At 55.8% G+C, this 20,242-nt stretch overlaps 2 protein-coding genes across 4 annotated transcripts; one reads left to right on the forward strand and one right to left on the reverse strand.

The window, feature by feature from the left end:
- Positions 1–160: 160 nt before the first annotated feature.
- Positions 161–14,986, reverse strand: LOC116238523 (uncharacterized). Of its 3 annotated transcripts, none has more exons than XM_090143312.1 (9): positions 14,895–14,986; positions 13,657–14,096; positions 12,847–12,973; positions 12,211–12,318; positions 11,445–11,558; positions 4,186–4,281; positions 3,612–3,719; positions 3,326–3,439; positions 161–1,828 (listed from the first exon to the last, which is right to left on the reverse strand). In XM_090143312.1, exons 2-9 carry the CDS (start codon positions 14,026–14,028, stop codon positions 879–881), a joined length of 1,989 nt encoding a protein of 662 aa, XP_089999438.1. In that variant the 5' UTR covers positions 14,029–14,096; positions 14,895–14,986; the 3' UTR covers positions 161–878. The 3 variants fall into 3 exon arrangements, with proteins under 3 accessions (XP_089999438.1, XP_031464126.2, XP_089999437.1); XM_031608266.2 differs by having other exon boundaries at positions 11,445–11,555; positions 13,657–14,099; positions 14,895–14,967; XM_090143311.1 differs by having other exon boundaries at positions 13,657–14,099; positions 14,895–14,967.
- Positions 14,987–15,110: 124 nt separating this feature from the next.
- Positions 15,111–20,236, forward strand: LOC116238518 (zinc finger protein 777-like). The gene is given in 6 exon segments (XM_090143316.1): positions 15,111–15,281; positions 16,288–16,414; positions 17,407–17,517; positions 17,771–18,124; positions 18,679–19,345; positions 19,347–20,236. Coding segments are annotated over 6 exon segments (1,572 nt in total). The 5' UTR covers positions 15,111–15,179; the 3' UTR covers positions 19,558–20,236.
- The last annotated feature ends 6 nt before the right edge of the window (positions 20,237–20,242 follow it).

A 20,242-nucleotide genomic window follows, 5' to 3' on the forward strand; every position in this document is an offset into this window, starting at 1 on the left:
GCCACAGGAAGGAAGCGCCCACAGCCGGCTCGTTGCCATAACAACCGCGGCGCGGCGCCGGCCGGCCATGGGAGCCGAGAACCCGGTTCTGATTCGGCCTCAGCTTCTGCATTTCCGCCCTGCGAGGCTCAGCGCCACCGGGAGCCACGAGAAGCTTCTTTATTATCAAAAGGAACGCGACGTCGCGGCGCATCCGACCCAGCACGCCCCTCCCCCCCTGAAAACACAGCAACGCAACGCCTCGGGGAGGACGTTCTACAAACGTTCACGCTGCCTGTTAGCAGGACTCAGAAAGTTGCACAAAACCCCCCCAGAGCTGCGACAGCACGGCAAAGCACGACGGAGAAGCGCCTGAAGGCTGCCCAGAAGGCACAGCTGCTGTGGGGTCACACGAGAACTGCCAGCACCACCACAGCAGCGGAACGCAGCCCTGCTCAGAGCTCACACGGCTCCCTGTGCTCAGTACAGGATATTGAAGTCTCTTACGGATCCGTTCCCAGGCTCTGAGATACCCTGAGATGACATTTTGGATGTCCTGCAGCCCGAAGCATTACACAGAGCTCTGTGTCGAGGTTACTTCTCTCCAGAGTGGGTTCAGGAGCTGTGAGTGCTGCAGCCTTCCTGCATATCTCATAGCCAGGCATAGAATCACAGAATCCTTAGGGTTGGAAGGGACTTCTGAAGGCCATCGAGTCCTGCAGGCCCTGCAGCCATCAAGCAGCTCCAGTGACCGCCCCGATGCACTCAGTGGAAAATAAACACCAACGTTCCCCCCTCCCCACGCAGGGAGCTGCCATCCAACAGCCACCTCAGCACAGTGCTGAGCTGGAAGACCCTGCTGTGCACCTGCTTGGCTGCCCACAGCAGGGCAGGATTTTCTATCTGGAGTGCAGCACAGATTCCCTGATCTCTGTGCAGGGCCAGCTGGCAGTCTGATGTGTTCTCTGCACGTGGCTTTCCTGATGCTTAATTAAACTCCTCCTGAGTACGAACCTTTTGCTGCAGAGGTGGCATGGGAAGAGCCCCTCTCCCGAGTGGCGGCGCAGATGTTTTAAGAGATAATCCTTCCTCCTGTAGCTTTTGTCACACTCGGAGCACTTGTAGGGCCTCTCACCCGTGTGAGAGGTCTGGTGTCGGACAAGCCAGGAGTGGCAAACAAAGCTTTTCCCACAGTCATTGCATATGTAGGACTTTCCCCTGCCCTGGCTCTGCTGTTGGCTCGCTAAGCCACCCCTGGGCGCCTCCGACACGTCCCGTGGGTCGGCCTCAAAGGGGCTGGATAACAAATTCTCTGCAGGGAGCTTCCCTCCGCTCCCCATTGACGGCCGGTCCTCTCTGCAAAGGCCGTTGTGCTCACGAAGCCTGGTTCTACCTGCACTGCTTGGCGTGAGCTTGGCTGGCAGCCCTTCAAACTTCTCCCCTGCAGCATCCACTGTGTGCTGGAAGGCCGCCTCAATGGGACTGTTCTCACACCTGGGGACTGGCAGCAGCTCTTCCTGGGCTCCCTGCAGAGCTGGAAGATGCTCCTGCGGGATATAGTTCCTCTCACACCTGCTGGACACGCACAGTCTCTTTCTGACATCATTTTGCTGAGCGCTAAAGAGATCCAGTTGTACACCAAAGGCTCGGTCGTATTGAGCATCACCCCCAAAGCCATTCCTGCTGGTGGTTGTTTCCATCATTTCTGAGCTCCACTGACTGTCCCATGTCAGTGCAGGGCTGGGATCCTCGTGAAACTTCTCCTCGGGTCTCTCCAGCATGTTGGAGTCACACATCGTGCTTACAAAGCTGTCAGCCAGGGGGTCCCTCCTTCTGTTCTCATCATGCACTGAAACACACAGATTCCACAGTCTTTCAGTAAAGGAAATCTCTTAATGGTATCCAGAAGCCGTATCCATGGCCACATGGTGCCAACCAATGGATGGACACAGTAAGTATGATGGGAGGCTTTAATACTGAGGGAGAGGGGAAAAACCAGCATTCCACTGAAACAAAACCTCCAGGAAAACAAATGGTCTTTTTTGCAATTAAAATCTAGGTGAATAATCGCTAATGCAACAGCTCCCCTTCAGCTCTCTAACATGTCAGCCTTAGTTCCCTGTGTTTCCAACAGGGCAGACAGCACCGCAGTTCAGCACTCCACTGCACAGCTAAAGAAGCAGCAAAGCCAGGCAAACAGCTCAGTGTACACAACTCCTCCTTGTACGTGAGCTGCTGCCTCTGCAGGCTGGGCTGCTGTGGGGAGAGCTCAGAGCAGTGCTGAGGCAAGAGGAAGGCTCTCATGACTTGGAGCTGATCCCAACGCTGCTGGCACAAGGCAGCCAGAGCTGACAGTTGCCTGTCCTCCAGAAACCCCTCCTGCTTTCCTCTGACTCCTAACAGTCCAACCTGGAAGGTACCTGGCATCTCAGCAGCTTAGGCACAGCTCCAGATTTACCCCAGACAAAGCAAATCCCACTTTTCTCTGCCTCTCGTTCCACTGCTCTGCAAATTCCCTCTTTCTAGAATTAAAGTTTTTAGTATGTCATTTTTCAGACTAATTTTCCTCAGCGGTCTTCAGCTCAGGCTTCTCATGCTCCATGATTCCTTTGTTCCTTTAGACCCATGTCCCATCCAACTGCTCAGAGTTGCAACAGAACGGCTCCACTGAGCATTGTAAGGGACCATGGGCTGGCCAACTGAGACCAGCACCATCCACACTGCATGAACATCCCAAGCTCTTATTCCTCCTGCTGTGCTCTGAGGACTCTTAGAGCAGTCAGAACAGGAATCTCTATGGAAAAGCGTAGGCAGAGCTGATCCAGTCTTACACCAAGCCAATATCCTGGATGACTGTTTCTGTGGGGTAAAACCACGCAGGGAGGCAGTTCCCATAAAGTGACTGGCAGACTGAGAATCTAATTTACTCTACAGTAACTTTACCACGCCTAAATAACTTAAAGATGATGCATCCTCTCTTCAACTACCCCGTCAGGAGCTGCATTCAACTCCAGAGTTGTGCTCCACAAAACTGCATTTAATATCCCAGTGCAGATTTGTGCACCTAAACCTTCCCTACGGCTGAACCTGGATCCAAAAATGTGTCTCTGTCCCCTCACTGCCCCTCAACCACAATCCAAGGCAGCATTTGGGACAGTTTGAGGCTGCTGAGGGAGGGAAGGCACAGAACCCGATCACTTTGTGAACCAACATCAGCTGGCAGACTGAGGTTTGCACCGGTTCTTTCATGGCCTACGTTATAAGGCCATAATATTTTAATAGATCAAAAAATGCTTTAAATTAGACATATTATCCCAGGAAATCTCAGCTGAAATTCACTACCGACCTGCACTTGGCTCTGCAGGGATTTCTTCTTTCTCTGAGCCCTGCTGCTCGGGGCAGTGCAGTTCCTCCTCTTGTTTAATCCACGACAAGACCGCAGTCACACAGCTCTGAGACTCTGTTGGGGAAAATGTACACAATTGAGAAACACCAGAGAAAGACACAAAGCAGAGGAGATTTGGGAACTCACAAAGATAAGAAAAGCACCCAGAAAGCCTCGGGGGAGACAAAAGGTCAGGAGGCACTGAGGGGCCATTCCTACAGTGGGAGTCGTCCCACGGAATCCTCACCGGTGTCTCCTGGTAGGTCTTCGTGCGTTGTGCCTGGCAGCTCCCTGCTGTACACCTCTACGCCTCTCTTGGTCTGACCTGAAGCTTCAGGCTCAGAGAATGCTGGCTCTGTAAAGGGAAAAGCCCAAGGAAAGCTTACCAGAAGTGCTTAAGTTCAGGTTATAAGGCTGAGACCTGTTCTGATTTGATTTTTTCCCCCCGAGCCAACCCTAGATTTTACACAGGCTCCCATAAGCCTGGTTTATTCACAGAACCTGACAGGAGGCTCTAAAAATCCCAGTTTGCTTCACAAGCTGGAGACCAAATAAAACTGTCAGAGCCAACAGAGAGAGCTGCTGCCCTTTGTGTGGAGCGAGGGCAGTCAGCTCCAAAGCACAGCAGCTGCTCGGCGAGGCAACGCAGTGCCACCAAAGCAACGGAACACCGCTGAGCAGCCGGGACTGCCAGCTCTGTTCAGAGCCTGCAGGCGTTCTAACAAAGCTTTGGAATGTGTGAGAAGAGGGAAAAAAAACACCACAAAGCCTGGAATGTAATGGCCCCGTTTCTCTCCGCCCTGGGGCACGCAGTTACTCACCTGGGCACGGCTCCTGCTCTGCTCCCGCGGCTTCCAGCTCCTCCTGCGCTGCTGGGCACGGCTCTTCCTCTTTCTTAACGCAGACACCGCCGTCTTCTGCGTGGGGAATTAAGGCAACATCAGCTCCTGTACCCGAAACTCACTCTAAGCGCAGCAGGCTCCGTCTGCAGCTCCATCCGGGCTCGCTCGCAGCAGAACTCGCCCCTTACTGAGCGACGCCCGTCCGCATCCCTCGGCCGCATCTCCCGAAGTCTCAGCGGAGCTCCGAGCTCAAACGCGCACAGCGGCTCCCCGCGCCGCGCCTCCCCGCCGCCCCCCGCTCCGCCGCCCGGTGCCGCACGTATCCCCAGGCCGGCACAGCCCCGCGATCTCCTCCCGCTCACCGCTCACCGCTCTCCGCAGCGGCTCCGCTCCCCTCCCCGTCCTTTCGGCCGCAGTCCCGGCGCCGCCGCGCATCCTCCGCTCCGTCCCCGCATCGCGGCGCTCCCCGAGGCGGCTCCAATCGCCGCTCCAGCGCCCGCACGCGGCCCCGCAGCGCCAGCGCGGCCCTCAGCCGCCGCTCCGCCCGCGCCAGGCGGCCCTCCAGGCGGAGCAGCCGCGCCGACACCGCCCGGCCCAGCAGCGGCCCCGCCATGGCCGTACGAACAGCGGCGCGCAGCCCCGGGCGGCTCCGCAGCGCCCTCTGCCGCCGCCCCGCAGCCGGAGGCGGGGCCGCCGCGCCGGGAGGGCAGGGCGGGGAGCGGAGCCCAGCGGGGGCCGCGGAGCCGCGCTCTGCTCGGCGCTGCCAACTGCAGCCCGGGAGCTCCCTGCGTGCAGCCAGCTCCGCACGGGGACGGCGGCTGTGCGCTCTCCTCCTGGGGGATCTCCCACCCCGCTGTGCTCTGGGGGGCAATGCTGGGCCGGGGGGGGGCCAGAGGGACCCCATCCTCAGCCTCACTGCAGGTCTGCGGTCTGAAGGAGCCCGGGCCCGTGCTTGTGCCTGTGGTTCCTCTCAGGAGCTCCGTGGCACTGCAGATATCACCGCTGGGGTCTGGGGGGTGTCACCTCCGTGCCTCCGCTCTGCCAACCTCCAGAGGAGCACTATCCTGATGGGAGATGTCCACAGTCAGGCCAAAAACACCCGAGGTCCTCCACTTCATGCAGGTGTCCCCACGGAGGTGCCTCCATCACAAGCACTGAACCATCACCTCCTCACCTCAACCCCTGAGCCGAGCACAGCGCTGTGCGGGGACGAGAGCCACGCTGCTTCCGTGCAGCACAGGACACGGGCAGCTTCTGGGCTGTAAGCACACTTGTGCTCAGTTCTGCACCTCCCAACAGCCCCAAGTCCTCCTCCTCGTGGCTGCACTCAATCCAAGCGCTGCTCCGTCCATGTCTGTGCTTGGCATTGCCCTGACCCGGCTGTGGCTGTGCACTTGGCCTTGTTGAACCGCAGGTGGTTTGCGTGGCCCAGCTCTCAGCCCTGCAGCAAAGCTGCTGACAAAGATATGAGACGGTTTTGGTCCCAACACCATTTGTCACCAATTTCCACGTGGACATTGAGCCATTGACCACAACTCTGAGTGCAATCATCAGTCAATTCCTTATCCACCAAACGGTCCATCCATCAAATCCACATCTCTCCAACACAGAGACCAGTTCGCCGTGTGCTACAGTGCCAAACACACTGCACAAGTCCGTGTGGTTGGCACCAGTTGCTCTTGGCTGAGAGTTGCCACATGATGCCAAAGATGTGGCTCTGTGCCACCAGAACCAGGCGGGCTCCTTCAGCATGTCCTCCATGGGCCCCTACCAAGGGATGCTGGAGCAGAGAACCTTTCCTTCAGCGCATCCAAAGGGTCTGGCCCACCCCAGCTGGACATGGAGCCAGGTGGCAGTTGTGTTGCACATGCACTGTTCTGGTCCTGCTGGTGAGGGGCTGCCAGAGGACAGGGCCTTCTCTGTACCTACACACACCCTCGTGTCTTCTGTTTAATCGGTGCGTAGGAGCTTGGATGCTTGCACACTGAAGTGGCAGCACTTTGGTGTGCATTATTTGCATTTGGCATGCAAATAATTCCTGCCTCGATGTGGCAAAATGCTCAGAGAGGCTTTCACAAAGCAAATCTGAAGTGGTGAAGCAATAAAAGACGTGGAGCTGCTCTGACAGCAGAAGGTACTGCACAATGAGCAAACCACAACGCAGCTCAGGGTGCACGTGGAAGACCTCATGCTCCTGAAATACGTCCTCCTGCATCTTCCCTGGCCTTCTCCTGCAGCTTCTGATCCATCCTTTAAGCATCACTGCATCTGTGCAAGGGAAGGATTTCTCTCTTCTCCTTGGAAGATCATTGTGTCTCTGTGCCACCTGACATTTCTTCTTGGATTCAGGGCTGAATTTTTAAAATGGAAGCAGCACAAACCTCAAAATAGCTCCGTGATCTGTTATAAATATACATATTGATCTCTGAAATACAAGAACTCAGCTCAAACAGGGAAACTATGACTCACTGCACAAAGTACTGCTTCATCTGTATTATCAAAGTTGGCATCAATAAGTGATGAAACACGGAGCTTCGGCAGCAGCTACCATGTGAAGTCTCCCCATCAAAATCAGGGGAGTGCTGTTAAGATGGTGTAATCCTTCCCAGCCCACACTACTGGACACACTGGAACAGGTTGCCCAAGGAGGCTGTGGATGCCCCATCCCTGCAGGCATCCAAGGCCAGGCTGGATGTGGCTCTGGGCAGCCTGGGCTGCTGGTTGGCGACCTGCACATAGCAGGGGGTTGGAAGTGGATGAGCACTGTGGTCCTTTGCAACCCAGGCCGTTTTGTGATTCTATGATACTGAAACAACCAACTTTTCACACAACAGCAGAGTGCAACACAGAGCAGAGATGGCAACACTGCACTTCCATGGCTTCTGTTCTCCTTTTGTATCACGCCGTAACAGCACAGAAAAGTTGCCTGTAGTTGTTGGTTTGTAGAATAATCCACAAAAGTGATCCTTTCCAAGATTCAGGCTGCTGCCGTCACAGAGCACCGCTGCTGCTTCATGCAACAGCACCTCCACGTTTGTATCCCAGAATAATCCTGCTCTGCCTCGACTCCAATGGGCCGAACTGATGATGGCTGCAATCCTGTGGTTGCTGAAAACTTTTTGCTGGCAGCATTGACTTGGTTTTTCTGCGGGGTGAGAACTGCACAGTGAGTAATTTCATCCTATTTGTAGATGCTATTGGCACTGCGATACCGTTTGAATCTCAGATATGCACACATGGAAATCAGCTCTCCTGCTCAGGTTCCTCTGCAGCATTAAAACAAACCAAAAAATGCAATGAAAACCCACTCCGTTGTGTTTCTGATGCAAGGTAGGTGTGTGTCTTCCCATCAGTGAGGCAGGGAGCTACAAACACAGCAGGACCCTGAGAGCTCAGTGACCATGCATACAGCCCTTCCCTATGGACACACACCCAGGGCCAAGCAAGCAGGAAAAGTGCTTTTCAAAAAGATCCCCACCAAAAAAAAAGAAGTGCTTAAGGCTTCACAGCTTTAATCCATTCAAGTTTAATGTTATGGTAATAAAAAAAAAATCAAGTATCTACCGCTGCAGGTTGAACTGGCATTCTGCAAATGACAGAAACGTGCTCCCTGCCCTGGAGGCTCACAGTCTACGCAAGAAAAAGGAAACAAGCAGTTGAGCAGCTGTCAGCAGGAAGCACTGGAGGACGGATCGGTTTACTGAACGGGCCTAAATGGTTTGCCTGGATTTCAAATGCCTTCTACTGCTAACTGCCAAGAGATTCTCCTTAGCATGTCACACAGCAAAGCAAAACTGGTCCGTGCTCATTGCTTCGTGGTACCAAGCGGGCACTGAACACTGACAAGCGACAAAACATGGAACACTCTGTCCCCAGATATATTTTTTGGGAAAAAAAATGGGCAACTACACAGAGTTTCACCACACACACAGCTGCTCAGACACGTCAGAAAGCAAAGACCTCAGCAGCACTAAGATGAGAAGAGGCCACAGGCAGATGTGTCAGGCAAATGCCTGCAGCGGTTGACACTCCTGCAGCAGTGGTTCTGTGCCGCTCCTGCAGCATGAGCAGGCTCACACAGGCTCACTCCAACCTGCTCCAGATTCTGCAGGAATCAGGTTAACTTAAACCAGAGCCTGGAGCTGGCCTCGCTGCTTGGCTGCGACAGGCACAGCAGCACTCCTGTCTTATGCTCCAACATCAGGGCAGGTGGCACTGAACAGCGAGGTCCTGGAAAGAGCTCACTCCTGGGCCAGAAGAACTTCCAGCTCACATACCTGCCCAGGAACATTTCTGACCCTGCAAGCATGACCCAGCCACTTGCACATGCCCCTTAGTGGGGACCAGGAAGTGGCAGAGAGGTTCCTAAAGCCCCGTGAGCAACGGGGAGATCAAATAGCAGCTTTAACCCAGGTCAGGCAGCATTGTGAGCCCTGAAGTTGCATGATGTATTCAGGCTGTTGGCTGAACGTGTTTCATTTTGGGATATACTGAAAGCCCATCTGTAATACCGAAAGAGCATACGTACCCCACGTTATTAGGAGGAAAGAGAGATGAAGACAATAATTAAAGACAAAGGAAAAAGTGTTAATGCAGACGCAGTTAGCAGAACGTTATCCCAACGCTCACTTCAGCCTGTGTGTACAGCTGAGCACTACCTCTGGCTTACCAGTTGTTTCCCCTTTCAGTTCCACTGGGAGTCCAACAGGTACCAGGAGGAGCCTGGGCAATGCTGCCTCTATTAGGTGTGCTCAGAAGCAAGACAAAAAGGGAATTCCCCTGTCACTGCAGTACAAACGCAGAGTCTCGCTGCAAGTCATCAGTAACATTTCCTCTCATGCACGTCTTTAATATCCTGGAGTCTTTTAACATGTCACTCAAGCTTGCTCACAAAATTGAGCGCAGCAGAAATTCATCAGGGAATGCAGGGAGGGAAACTCCAGGTGAAAAGCAGCTACTTCCATAAACTTTACCTTGCTGTAACCAGTTCAAATAACTGACTCAAACCTGGAGAGACCCTAAACACTTTTGCTCTCAAGAGATTTTCAGCTAACTATGAGGTATCGCATCATCACCACCACGAAGAAGAGGGCAGTCATGCCGTGGCGGATCCTAATTCTACTTTGCTTGGACCTTTATGATAAATACAGAGACTTTAATGCTGAGCAGCAGAGACTCTGTCCTCTCCTGCCTTCCTCGCCTGGGGGCTATAGAGCCATGTGAGCCCTGCCTAGAAGCCCTATAGCGGTGCTTCCCTCATATGATTCCTGACCGCGCAGTTCCTCTCTCGCAGGTGGATCTTCTCGTGCTGAAGGAGGTGCTGCTTCTGGGTGAAGCGCTTCAAGCACTCGTTGCATTGGTATGGTCTCTCCCCAGTGTGGATCCTCTGATGCCGGATCAGGTTGGAGGGATGGCTGAAAGTCTTCCCACAGTACGAGCACCAAAGGACCCCTGGGCTCCGGCCCGAGTGCACGCGCTGGTGGACGATGAGGGTTTTCTTCTGGGAGAAGCACTCCTGACACTTGCTGCACTTGTAAGGCTTCCCCTGTGGGTGACCTGGTTTGTTACGGTTGGTGTTGATGCTCTTCATGCACCTGGAACTGCCACGTGCCTTGTTTGTGGCGGAGATGCCAGCAGGAGCTTTTACCTTTGGATTCTGCTTGAAGCTCTCTGTGGCAATGTGGATCTGCTGGTGAGGCTGATGGATAAAGATGTTTTCATCTTCAGTGGGCTCACTGCCACACAGCGTGCTGTAATTCTGCTGCTGCATCATCAGCATCTTCTTCAGACATAAGCCCTTCCTACATGCAACACATGAGTGAGGCCTCTCCTCGGGATACTCTTGCCTGTAGAATGTGATGGTGTTGATTTCGCCAAGATCACCTTCCCCAGAAGAAGCTGGCACCAACTTGCTCATGCTCTGGTTTCCCAGGGGCACAGGAGAGCTGTACTGACTGTCAAAGGGCAGCACCTCGTTGGCACTCTGGAAAACCATGTCTTCTGATTCCCTGGATAAAGCTGTGGGACACTCTGAGCTTTGCAGGCATTCATCAGAGTCCAGCTGCTCTATTTTGAATGCTATCACCTCATCAGCTGGAACTGAGGAGAAAAACAAAGGGGACATTCACTGCCGGGAGACAGAGATGCTTCTAAAATCCCCGTCCTTCCCCTGCCACCCTTGCATCAAACAGGCCCCTCTTAGCAGGGAGCATGAAACATGAAACACTGCTGTACCAATCGACTCAACTGAAGGACTAAAAGAAGACAAAATATGAGTGAAGAGCACAGGAATGCTTCCCTTTCAGCTGTCTGAGCAGCGAGTGTGAGAAGCCACAATGGAGGGAGCAGAGAGAAGTGCTGCCTTCCAAAACAGCACACACTTCAGCACTGCACCGAGTTTCCAAAATTGCCTCCAGCTGTCCTCCTCCCAAGTGCTAACATCTCATGAACCTGGGGTAGGACTTTGCTTCCCAGTGCATCTGCTGCCCTCCATACACCAATGTCCCAGTATTTCACACTCTTCAGATAGTGGTGGCCCTTTCCACGAGATCCACCTTCCCTCTCCTCCCAGGATGTGGTGATCCACCTGTGCAGCCTCTTTGTTGAAAGGGAACACATAAACACTCCCAATTTTTGCCTTGAGATGTGCCTGCTGCTGCTCTGGATGTGTACGTAACAAGGTGAAAACATGCAGAGGTGACACTACGGGTGGACGTGACAAAGAGCACTCACAACAGGGCAAATACCAACAAAAACTGAACAAGTCCTTTGGACGCCTCTGATGTAGCACAAGAAGAAACAGAGACCAGGATTGAGAGTAAGGGAGAAGGAATGAAACAAGGAAATGACCGCTGAGCTGGGAACACTCTAATAATCAAGTATTACATTGTTGTTGGGAATAAAAGAGGCATCTCAGCTCGCTGGTAACTGTCCAAGCCCTCAGGTATCTGCTGAGGGACTCCTCTGGAGCACAACTCCTTCCTCTGAGACTGCTACCACCAAGCTGAAGAAATTCCAGGGAAAAATATCAGAAATACCTTGTCTACCCATCGCTTCAATCTTCCTACATGTAAAACTGTCCATAATATTTCAGTCTGCTTTGTTAACCTCAGCACAACTCTTGCTCTCTCCCCAGGGCCCTGCACATGCAGAGGGAACATCTGGGGTGCCCTCATGCAGCACTGGCTCTCCCTAGGTCTTCAGTTGCACAGCACATTGTAGCACTGCTCAGAACTCACCAACGCTGAGCTCAGTAAACTCTGCACCCTCCGTGGCTTCCTGCTCCTCCACACACACCTCTTCATTTTGCTTCAGAGCTCCTGTGAAGCTCGGCTCTGGAATGCTGAAGTCTGCTGATATAAAGAGAAAACTCCCTTACTGGGCACACTTTGGCTCTTCCCTCAGCGCACCTAGCTTGCTCCCAGCCACCCCAACTTCTTATATGACCTTCATATAACTTCTTATATAACCTTTCCTCAGCGTTACCTGCTCCTACCACTGAGAGCTGTGCTCAGCCCTGTAGGGAGGGGGCTTCCTCTTACCCCACAGTTGACAATGTTTTAGGACAGCATCCTCCCTGGTCCAAGTGTGTCCAAGCACATACTTTCAAACCAACACTCATTGGGTCTGGCAGACACTCAGTCCCAGAAGGACCCCCTCAGCTGATCCCCCATCCCTGACCCCCCAAACCCTACAGACACTGCCTTCACACCCCCGAATGCTGTTTTCTTCCTTCACATTGCTCTTGTTCTCTAGGGCACTGCACTCCTTCTCTGCTGCCTTAGCTGCCTGCATCAGGTCTAAACATCAGATATTCTGCTAATGGGAAAGATCAAATACACTATGTGTTTTCTGACACTCTGCTATTCCCCTTGAGCCTGCTCTTCTTGAGAAGTACCTTTCATAGCAAATCAGGACCATCACCTGGTGATATTCTCTGTCTGGAGACAGCACCACACAATCATTATCCCCAAGGGTAAAAAATGCAATCAATTCATCTCTTGCCTGCACTCGGTTCTGTAGGAATCTCCTTCTGTCCTGAGGTCACCTCACTGCAGGGCACTTCTCCTCTCTGAAGCCGGGACAAGAGGTCAGGTTTGGAGATTGCATAATCTGTTGAGAAACGGAAATGTTAATGTTTCCATGCTGCATCAAACTGCTCTCATTGCTGCAGGTGACAGGAGAGGGAACAAGGTGCCAAGCCAAGCCTACAGTAGTCATGGGGAGGAATGTACTTCTTCAAACAGTACTGGCAGCAGCTGCATGCCCCAAAACAGCTCCATTGGCCAAAACACACCATCCAGTGAGAGCCCACTGCACGGGGGGCTCTGCATGGCCCACCAGCAGATGGCCTAGGGCAGCCAACTCCATCCCAGCACCAAAAACACCCACAGCCACAAGGGAAGGGGCTGGTAGGCTGGGTTTGGCACACAGCAGGGCTCTGGGAGAGTCAGCAGCCAGTTCCCACTCCACTGAGTGCTGGACACTGAGGCACTGGATGCAGTGTGAGCTGTGCCCTACACTGGCAGCGGGCACAGACTTCTCTGTGCTTCTACAACTTTGGCTCCTGAGTGCAGGAAAAAGTTCCCCATGTCAGCTAACCCAGAAGCCTCAAGAACTGACTTTAAAAGTGTTATTTACCCAGAGAGTTCAGAGATTCACTGTTCCCTCTCAGCACGTTCTTGTACAGCTCCTTCTGCCATTCCTCCAGGTTCTCCCACTCTTGCTCAGCAAAGCAAGCAGTGTCACTTTCAGATGCCTCTGCGGCCTGCAATTGTAAGTCACAAACTCAGCCCTGACACAGATACCTTTTCTATCCTCACAGCACTGAAAAGAGAGAACTTTTGCATTTCTATTTATCACTGCTACCATATATCAAGTGCTGAAAGGACAATAGAAATTATGCCTCAAAGTATCGTCACGACTCAGATTCTCAGTTTGAAGAATCTCCTTCATTTGTGCTAATTCTGGGCAAGCATATTGCCAGATTCTCACTGTTCTGTTTCCTTCAGTGTTATTTTTATCGGGATTTATAACCATCTGTCCTTTTGCAAAGAGATTCGAGTAAATATAAACATATATACAAACAACCACCCCCAGTTGTATTTGCATTTCTGGCACAGTAAAACAACCTCTTCACTAGCAGCTGGTGTGCCTGGGGAAACGAAAGGTTTCCTGGGACACCTCAACCAGATGCCACCAGCACTGGGGCACACTCAGTACCCTCCAGGAACATCCTGGTCACAGAATCATGGAATGGCCTGGGTTGAAAAGGACCACAACGCTCATCCAGTTCCAACCCCCTGCTATGTTCAGGGTCGCCAGCCAGCAGACCAGGCTGCCCAGAGCCACATCCAGCTTGGCCTTGAATGCCTGCAGAGACAGGGCATCCATAAATTCCTTGGGCAACCCGCTCCAGTGAGTCACCACCCCCTGTGTGCAGTCTGTTACCTTGAGGCCGGAGGGCAGACGCAACACACAGAAATTCCTATTCTTCAGCAGGTTCTCCATGTGCTCCAGACGCCGCTGCAGCTGCCCGTACTCCCGGATGAGAGTGCCCAGCACGGTCAGCTTGCTCTCCAGCTGGTTCCCAAAATCCACCACTGTTTTCTCACAGTCCAAGTACTTTTTCTCAGTGGTTACCGTCCTCCGCTCTAGGTTGAGCAGCCGGGAGGCGTGGGCCTCTACGCTCTTCTCCACCGCCTGCACAGCAGCCACCACTGTCCACAGCGAGATGCTGGCGGCGCTGCTCGGCACGGCTTCGCCCGGTGCTTGAGGGAGGCTGGATGAGCAGAGGCAGCTGCCGGGGAGCGCGGAGGCCATGTCCCGCTCCAAAGGAGAGGCTGGGGCCGGCAGCTGTTCTGCTCCCGGTGTCCTGCAGGGTCCTTTAGCTGCTAAGGGTGGGAGGGAGAGCTGTGAAGCCTTGGCACACCGGGAGCGGGCTTCTCTCCCCGTACAGAGACACCAGGGCTGAGCCTCTCGCACGGGGACACCAGGACCGGGTTTCCTGCCACACGAGGACGCGAGGCACGGTGGGCACAGCAGGACAGGGCACTGACTCCATGTGAAGACACCAGGAGTGAGGCCTTAACTCCGTGCCAGGACATCAGACCCAGACTCCCCTCCCCATACAGGGACAGCAGGACTGGGCTGTTAACCCCACACAGAGGACGCCGGGGCCTGGCTTTGCCATTCCACTGGGAAATTGGGCTCTTAAGTGTATTAGAGAACAGCGGCACCAGGGCCTTCACTCTGCGTGAGGACATCAGCCCAGCTCTCCCTCCCCGCATGAGGCCGCCACGAACGGGTTCTCACCCGGCACCGCGGCCTGCCCTCACACGGGGCCCCGTCTCACGTGGGGACCCCAAACCCTCCGCATCCCCCCGCGTGGGGACACGGGGCCTCAGCTCCGCGAGGGACCCCGCCTGGAGCCCTCCCCGGCTCGGCGCGGCAGGACCGGGCCGCCATCTCCCGTGTGGGGTCAGCAGGGCCGGGCCTCGCCCCCAGTGCGGGGCGCCGTGACGGGGCCGTGGGAGCGGGGCGCCGTTCCACGTGAGGGCACCGAACCCAGGGCCTCAACCCTGTGCGGAGACACCGGGCCCACGCTTCCCTGCGCACACAGCGTCGCCCAGACCCGGCTCCCGTCCCCGCACAACGCCACCGAACCGAACCGAACGGCCCCGGCCCACCTGCGCCGCGTCCGAGCCGCCGCCGCCGCCTCCGCCTCGACTGCACCTGGCGCCGACCCGCCGGGAGGTGTCGCCTGGCCGCCCTCTTTGCCACAGCGCCTCCTGCCGGCCGGAGGGCGCCACGCACGGCGAGGAGCGGCCGCACCGCCGCGTGAGCCGAGAGGGCGGTGCGGTGCGCGCCCCGGCCAGCAGGGGGCGCTGTCTGTACGAGGCCTGCGGTGGGAGCGATGGGGGTGTGCCGCGCCGTGCCGTGCCGCGCCGCGCCGCGCCGCGCCGGTGCGGGCGATGGAGGAGCTGTTCGCCCGCATCGAGGCCCTGGAGCGGCGGCTGGAGCGGGCGGAGGCTGCGCTGAGGGACAGGGAAGCCTGGGGACTGCGGTTGCCCTCGGTACGGCCGTTCTCGGGGAGGTGGTGGTGGGGGTTGCGGTGGGTCTGGGGGCTGCTTGCGGGGCTGCTGGGGGTCTGGCTGGAAGCTGCTCGCGGGGCCCTCGGGGTGTGAAGGAGTGGCGGTGGGGCTGGGGGTCGCCGATGGCTTTGGGGGCCGAAGGGGTCCTTTCTGGGCTGGGTGTCTGCAGTGGGGATGCTGGTGGTGCTGCTGGGGGCTGGGGGGGGGCAGAAGTGAACGTGGGGGCCCTGATTGGGGCTGTTGGGGGCAGGGATTGAGCTGGGGGCTGCTTGTTGGGTCTGAGGGTGCTGGGGTCGGTCATGGGGTCATTATGGGGCTGCTTTGAGGCTGGGAGTCCGGCTGGGGGCTGTTATGGGGCCTTTGTTTGGCTGTGGGTCAGGCTGGGGGCTGAGGCAACGTCTGTGGGGCAGGGGATCAACGTAGGGCTTCCTTATGAGGATCTGGGTGTCAGGCTGGGGTCCGTTTGTGGGGGGCTGAGAGGTTGTCTGTGGGGCTGTGAGGTGGTCTGGCAGTTGTTGATGGGGACTTTGTGGAGCTGAGGCTGGGGGATGCTTTTTCAGCAGTTTGGGGGCTGAGGGGGCATGTGGTGGTCTGGGTGTGAAGTGAGGGCTGCTTGCAGGGCCAGCAGGGGGCTGGGGGTGTCTGGGGCTGGTACTGAGCCATGGGGCTCCTGCAAAAAGATTTGGGAGAAGGGTGATGCAGGCTGGATTTAGGTTTCGGGGTCGATTACGGGCCTTTGAAGGACTGAGGAATCATTTGGGAGCAGTGCAGTAACCTATGGGATGCATATGATGCTACTGAAAGGTTGAATGTGCTGATGGGGGAGAGAGGGAGCTGAGAGTGAGCCTGGAGGTTGCTTGTGGGCCCATTAGGAGGTGCTGAAGGGGCCTTTTGGGTGAATCTGAAGGGCTGCTAATGGGGCTCTTGGGGTCTGGGAGCTGGCTGGGGGGAGCTGGCAGATGCACTGAGCCCAGCCCTCTGCCCACAGCTGCCGGTGACTTTCAGGGATGTCTTTGTGGAGTTCAGCAGGGACGAGTGGGCCCTCCTGGATGATGAGCAGAAGGAGCTGCATCGGAGCGTGATGCAGAGCAACTGTGAAATGCTGGTGTCCCTGTGTATGCATCCGTGCTGGTTTGGCATTTGCCATCGCTATCTGCGCTGCTCTCTCTGGGTTGCTTTCCTTTACCTCTCACTGGGATCTCCAACCCCAAACAATCAGCTCCAACTCTTGTCCCCTCTGGGAGCAAATGGAGGCTGTGGGGCTCAGGAGGGGGTAGAAAGTGCTTGGTGTCTTCTCCTTCTGGAGAGCTGGGATGCTGTCCTCTCTGAGTTGCCATACAAGTTCACACTGCCAAGATCTCTGTCAGGTTTCCTGTTTGTATCCCATCACAGAATCACAGAATCACAGATTCCCATGATGTCGTATGGTATGGAATATCTCCCTCTGGCCAGTTTAGGTTCTGTCCCCTTCCAGCTCCTCATGCAGCTCAGCCCATTTGCTGGCAGGACAGTATGAGAAGCTGAGAAACCCAAATGTCTGTACAGCACTGCTCAGCTACAACTGAATCATCATTGTGTTACCAGCACTGGTTTTCTCCTAAGGCCAAAGCATGGCATCATAACAGGCACAAGGACAGAATCAGCTCTGTCCAACCTGAAACTTTCATGTTTGTCATTAATTCCACCCTGTGCTGAGATGATGGGAGCAGTGGGCTTGGATTTCCCTGCAGTTGGTGTCCACTTAGCATCTCGTGGGCTCACCTCCAAGTGCAGCCCAGGTCAAAAATGAGGCACAAGCCAAATCCTGCAGCGGGTCAGATTGTTTTCCTGTCTTCAGGGCATTTTACACCTGTTGTGTGTGGGAATTCTGGGAGAACAGGTTTCTGTTGCAATCCTAGGTGGAGCAAAGATGAATTATCAGATGAACCTGAGGGTGCTTTTCAGGTCCTCCATAGAACTCCCTGTCTTTGCCCATAACTCCTCGCGTGCAGCTTGCTTGGAGATGAGCTTTTGATGGATGGGGACTGGGCTGTTTGATGACAGAAGACAGTGGATGCACCTGCAAAGATGCTGTCACGTCTCTGATGTTTGTCTTGTCCTTGAGCAGACTGTGACCTAGCCAAGCCTGAAGTCTTATTGCAGATGGAAAGAGGAGAGCCATGCGTACCAGCAGAGCCAGACCTGGAGGGCACAGCAGTGTCCCTGAAGCCAGCTGCAGGTGAGTGATGCTGGGTCTTACCCATGCCCGGATCCTGGCTCCTGCCTGCTTACCAGCACACCAGTAGTCCTTGCCCTCAGCCACAGGTACAGGGGCAGCACAGGGATTGTGCTGGGAACATCAGTAGCCTGCAAGTCTCCCCTTGGCACGGAGCCCAGTGCCTTGAGACCCCGGGAGGGGACCCTCAGCCCCTGTGCTGGCTCCTGTGGACCCCAGCAGGTGCTGGTGATGATGAGCACTCTTCTGTCCCCAGAGCCCGACAGTCCTGGCTGTGTGAGTGGTGAAGCCCTGCTGCAGGTGGAGACAGAGCAGTCTCCTAAGGGGAGATGCGGGAACCCGGAGGACAGCAGGAGCCCATCGGATGCACCTGACAGCAGTGCACATGAGTGTCTGGCGAGTCCACCAAAGCGAGGAACCCTGAGCCCTGGCTGTGTCTCACCCGAGGTCATAATCCCCACCTCTGCCCTTGTAGCACATGTTCCTCAGGAAGCCATAGGAGCTCCAGCAGACCTCAGCCACCTGGCTGCCTCCCCTCCCTGTCCCATCCCCACGTGCTGCCAGGAAGTGCTGACCCTGAGCCTGCCTCCATCTCTTCCCCCTGCAGCAGGTAAAGTGCAGAGCCCTTCCTCCTTCCTGCTGGGCTGGGGGCTCAGGGAGCACAGAGTGCAGCAGTTGCTCTGCATGAAGCTTTTCTGAGGCTTTTTGGACAGATTTCTACATAATTCACATGGGCCGAGAAGGGGGTAGCTCAGTAAATCCAGTTACCAGCTTTGAAACTATATAAAAATAGGATATGGCATAGTGTCAACCAAGTCAGTCAGTTGGTTTGCACTGAAGGATGAGCCCTTGATGTCTTTTTTGCACTCTTCCCATCCTCGGTGATGTTTGTCATTCCTTGACAAAGGTGTCTGAGGTGACTGGCTGTAGTGGTGTCCTGCTGTGGTCTGGGTAGGTCTGTAGTCTGGGAAGGCACCGGCCTGGAAGAAGAGAGCGGTGCTGGCATTGGTAGCAGCTCCTGGGCGAGGAGAGGGGGAGGCATGGGGGTCTTTATGCCCCCTGGGTCTTTGTGCCCCCTGGGTCTTTGTGCCCCCTGGGTCTTTGTGCCTTGTTCTCAGAACTGAGCAGAAGAGTGATGCTGGGGTTCTGCCAAATTTCCAGCAGGTGCCGAGGTGGGGATCCCAGGAGAGGTCCTGCAGGAGCGGATCGGTGCTGAGGAGGGTCTGCAAAAGGAGGACTTGAAAGGTGCAGGGAACAGTGGCCAGTATCTGGCAGCAGGTGCTCCTGAAGAGCCGAGCAGGGAGGAGATGCCAGACCTTTTCCAAACAGCAGCACACGAGGAGCCCAGCGGCTCGGCTGATCTGCTGGGGAAGCCAGAGAAGAGCGTGGGCAGAACCGCTGCCTGCCAGCGAAACTCCTCCCGAGAGAAGTTCTACCGGTGCGTGGTGTGCGGGAAGAACTTCCTGCTCAAGATCAACCTCATCATCCACCAGAAGAGCCACAGCAACTGGCTGCCGTACGTCTGCATCGAATGCAACCAGGCCTTCATGTCCAAAAAGAAAATTCGGCGTCACCTGCGGATCCGGGCGGCCACGGGGTTCTGCCCGCCCTCCGACACCCCGGGGGGCTCCAGCCTGGCGCCCTGCAGGGCCGCGCAGCCCCACACCCAGGTCAGCAGCACCAGGGAGCAGTGGGAGAAGCCCAACCCCAAGCGGTTCCCATTGTCTCCTCAGAAAATTACATACACGTGTACCGAATGCATGGAGAGCTTCTCCAGCCAGAACGTTCTGGTGCTGCACCAGAGGACGCACGCTGACCGGCATCTCTTCACCGTGTCTCTGCTGCAATAGGAGCTTTGTCTGGGTCTCCGATTTCGTCCGCCACAGCCAGAGCGACGCGGGCAGGAAGGGTTACTGGTGCAGCGAGTGCCGGAAAGCCTACAAGCGGCTCCACCGCCCACGAGGGCACCAGAAGACTGACGTGAGAAGGGAGAGCCCACATGAGTGCAGCAGCAAACTGCCTCTGCACACTGAGCCCGTGTAGGTGAGGGTGGGAGGGGGCAGTTCTGGGGATCGGGCTGCTGCCGGCGCTTCTCCTCTCTCCATCCTGCACCGTGGGCTCTGCGCGCTGTGGCTGGAGCTCATCCCACCCTGCCCGGCATCCGTGGCTGCGTGCTCCTCTTCCGAAGGGTGGGAGGAGCGGCGGTGAGGAGCTGCTTTGGGGCTCTGGCTGTGGGAATCAGGTTCCTCCCCACGGCTGCGTGTGGTTCCGCTGTGCTGCTGCTGGGAAACCTCCAGCTTTGTTACCTTTGTACGGACAGCCTCCAGCACATCCGTGTCCCACTGCGGCGTCCCGTGTCTGTGCCCTTCACGGAGCTCCTGCAGGTCCTGCTGCTGGCCAGGGGTCTGCCCCTGCCTGGCCGCCAAGCTGGGGGCATTTTAGAGCCACAGGAGAAGAATTTGGGGGTAAAATGGTGGAATTGGAGGGAGCGCTGGTAGGCAGCGAGGGTGGGTTGTGTTGGAAAATAACGTGGGGAGGGGTCCCGCTTCGCTGTGCCTTTATGATGGGGGCCGCGCCGTGGGGCAGGCCGGTCAGTTGGTTAATTAAAGCAGTCCTGGGAATTCAGTGGTTCTGCGAACGTCTGTGGGGCTTTTGGGGACCGAGAGGTGCGGGGATGTGGAGCGTGGGGGGGTCCGCGATCGGCGGAGCGGCCGGAGCTGGGGAGCGG

The sequence above is a fragment of the Phasianus colchicus genome, chromosome 6 (genome assembly GCF_987193195.1).
Source record: "Phasianus colchicus chromosome 6, bPhaCol1.hap1.1, whole genome shotgun sequence".
NCBI classification, from domain to species: Eukaryota; Metazoa; Chordata; class Aves; order Galliformes; family Phasianidae; genus Phasianus; species Phasianus colchicus.

Bases quoted from the DNA above. Each gene is read 5' to 3' on its own strand.
- LOC116238523 (XM_090143312.1), bottom strand. From the start codon at position 14,028: ATGGCCTCCGCGCTCCCCGGCAGCTGCCTCTGCTCATCCAGCCTCCCT. The intron at 11,559-12,210 runs GCAAGAGATGAA...TCTTTATATCAG, and splicing joins TCCTACAGAACCGAGTGCAG to CAGACTTCAGCATTCCAGAG. The intron at 3,720-4,185 runs GTGAGTAACTGC...TTCCCTTTACAG, and splicing joins AGAGCAGGAGCCGTGCCCAG to AGCCAGCATTCTCTGAGCCT.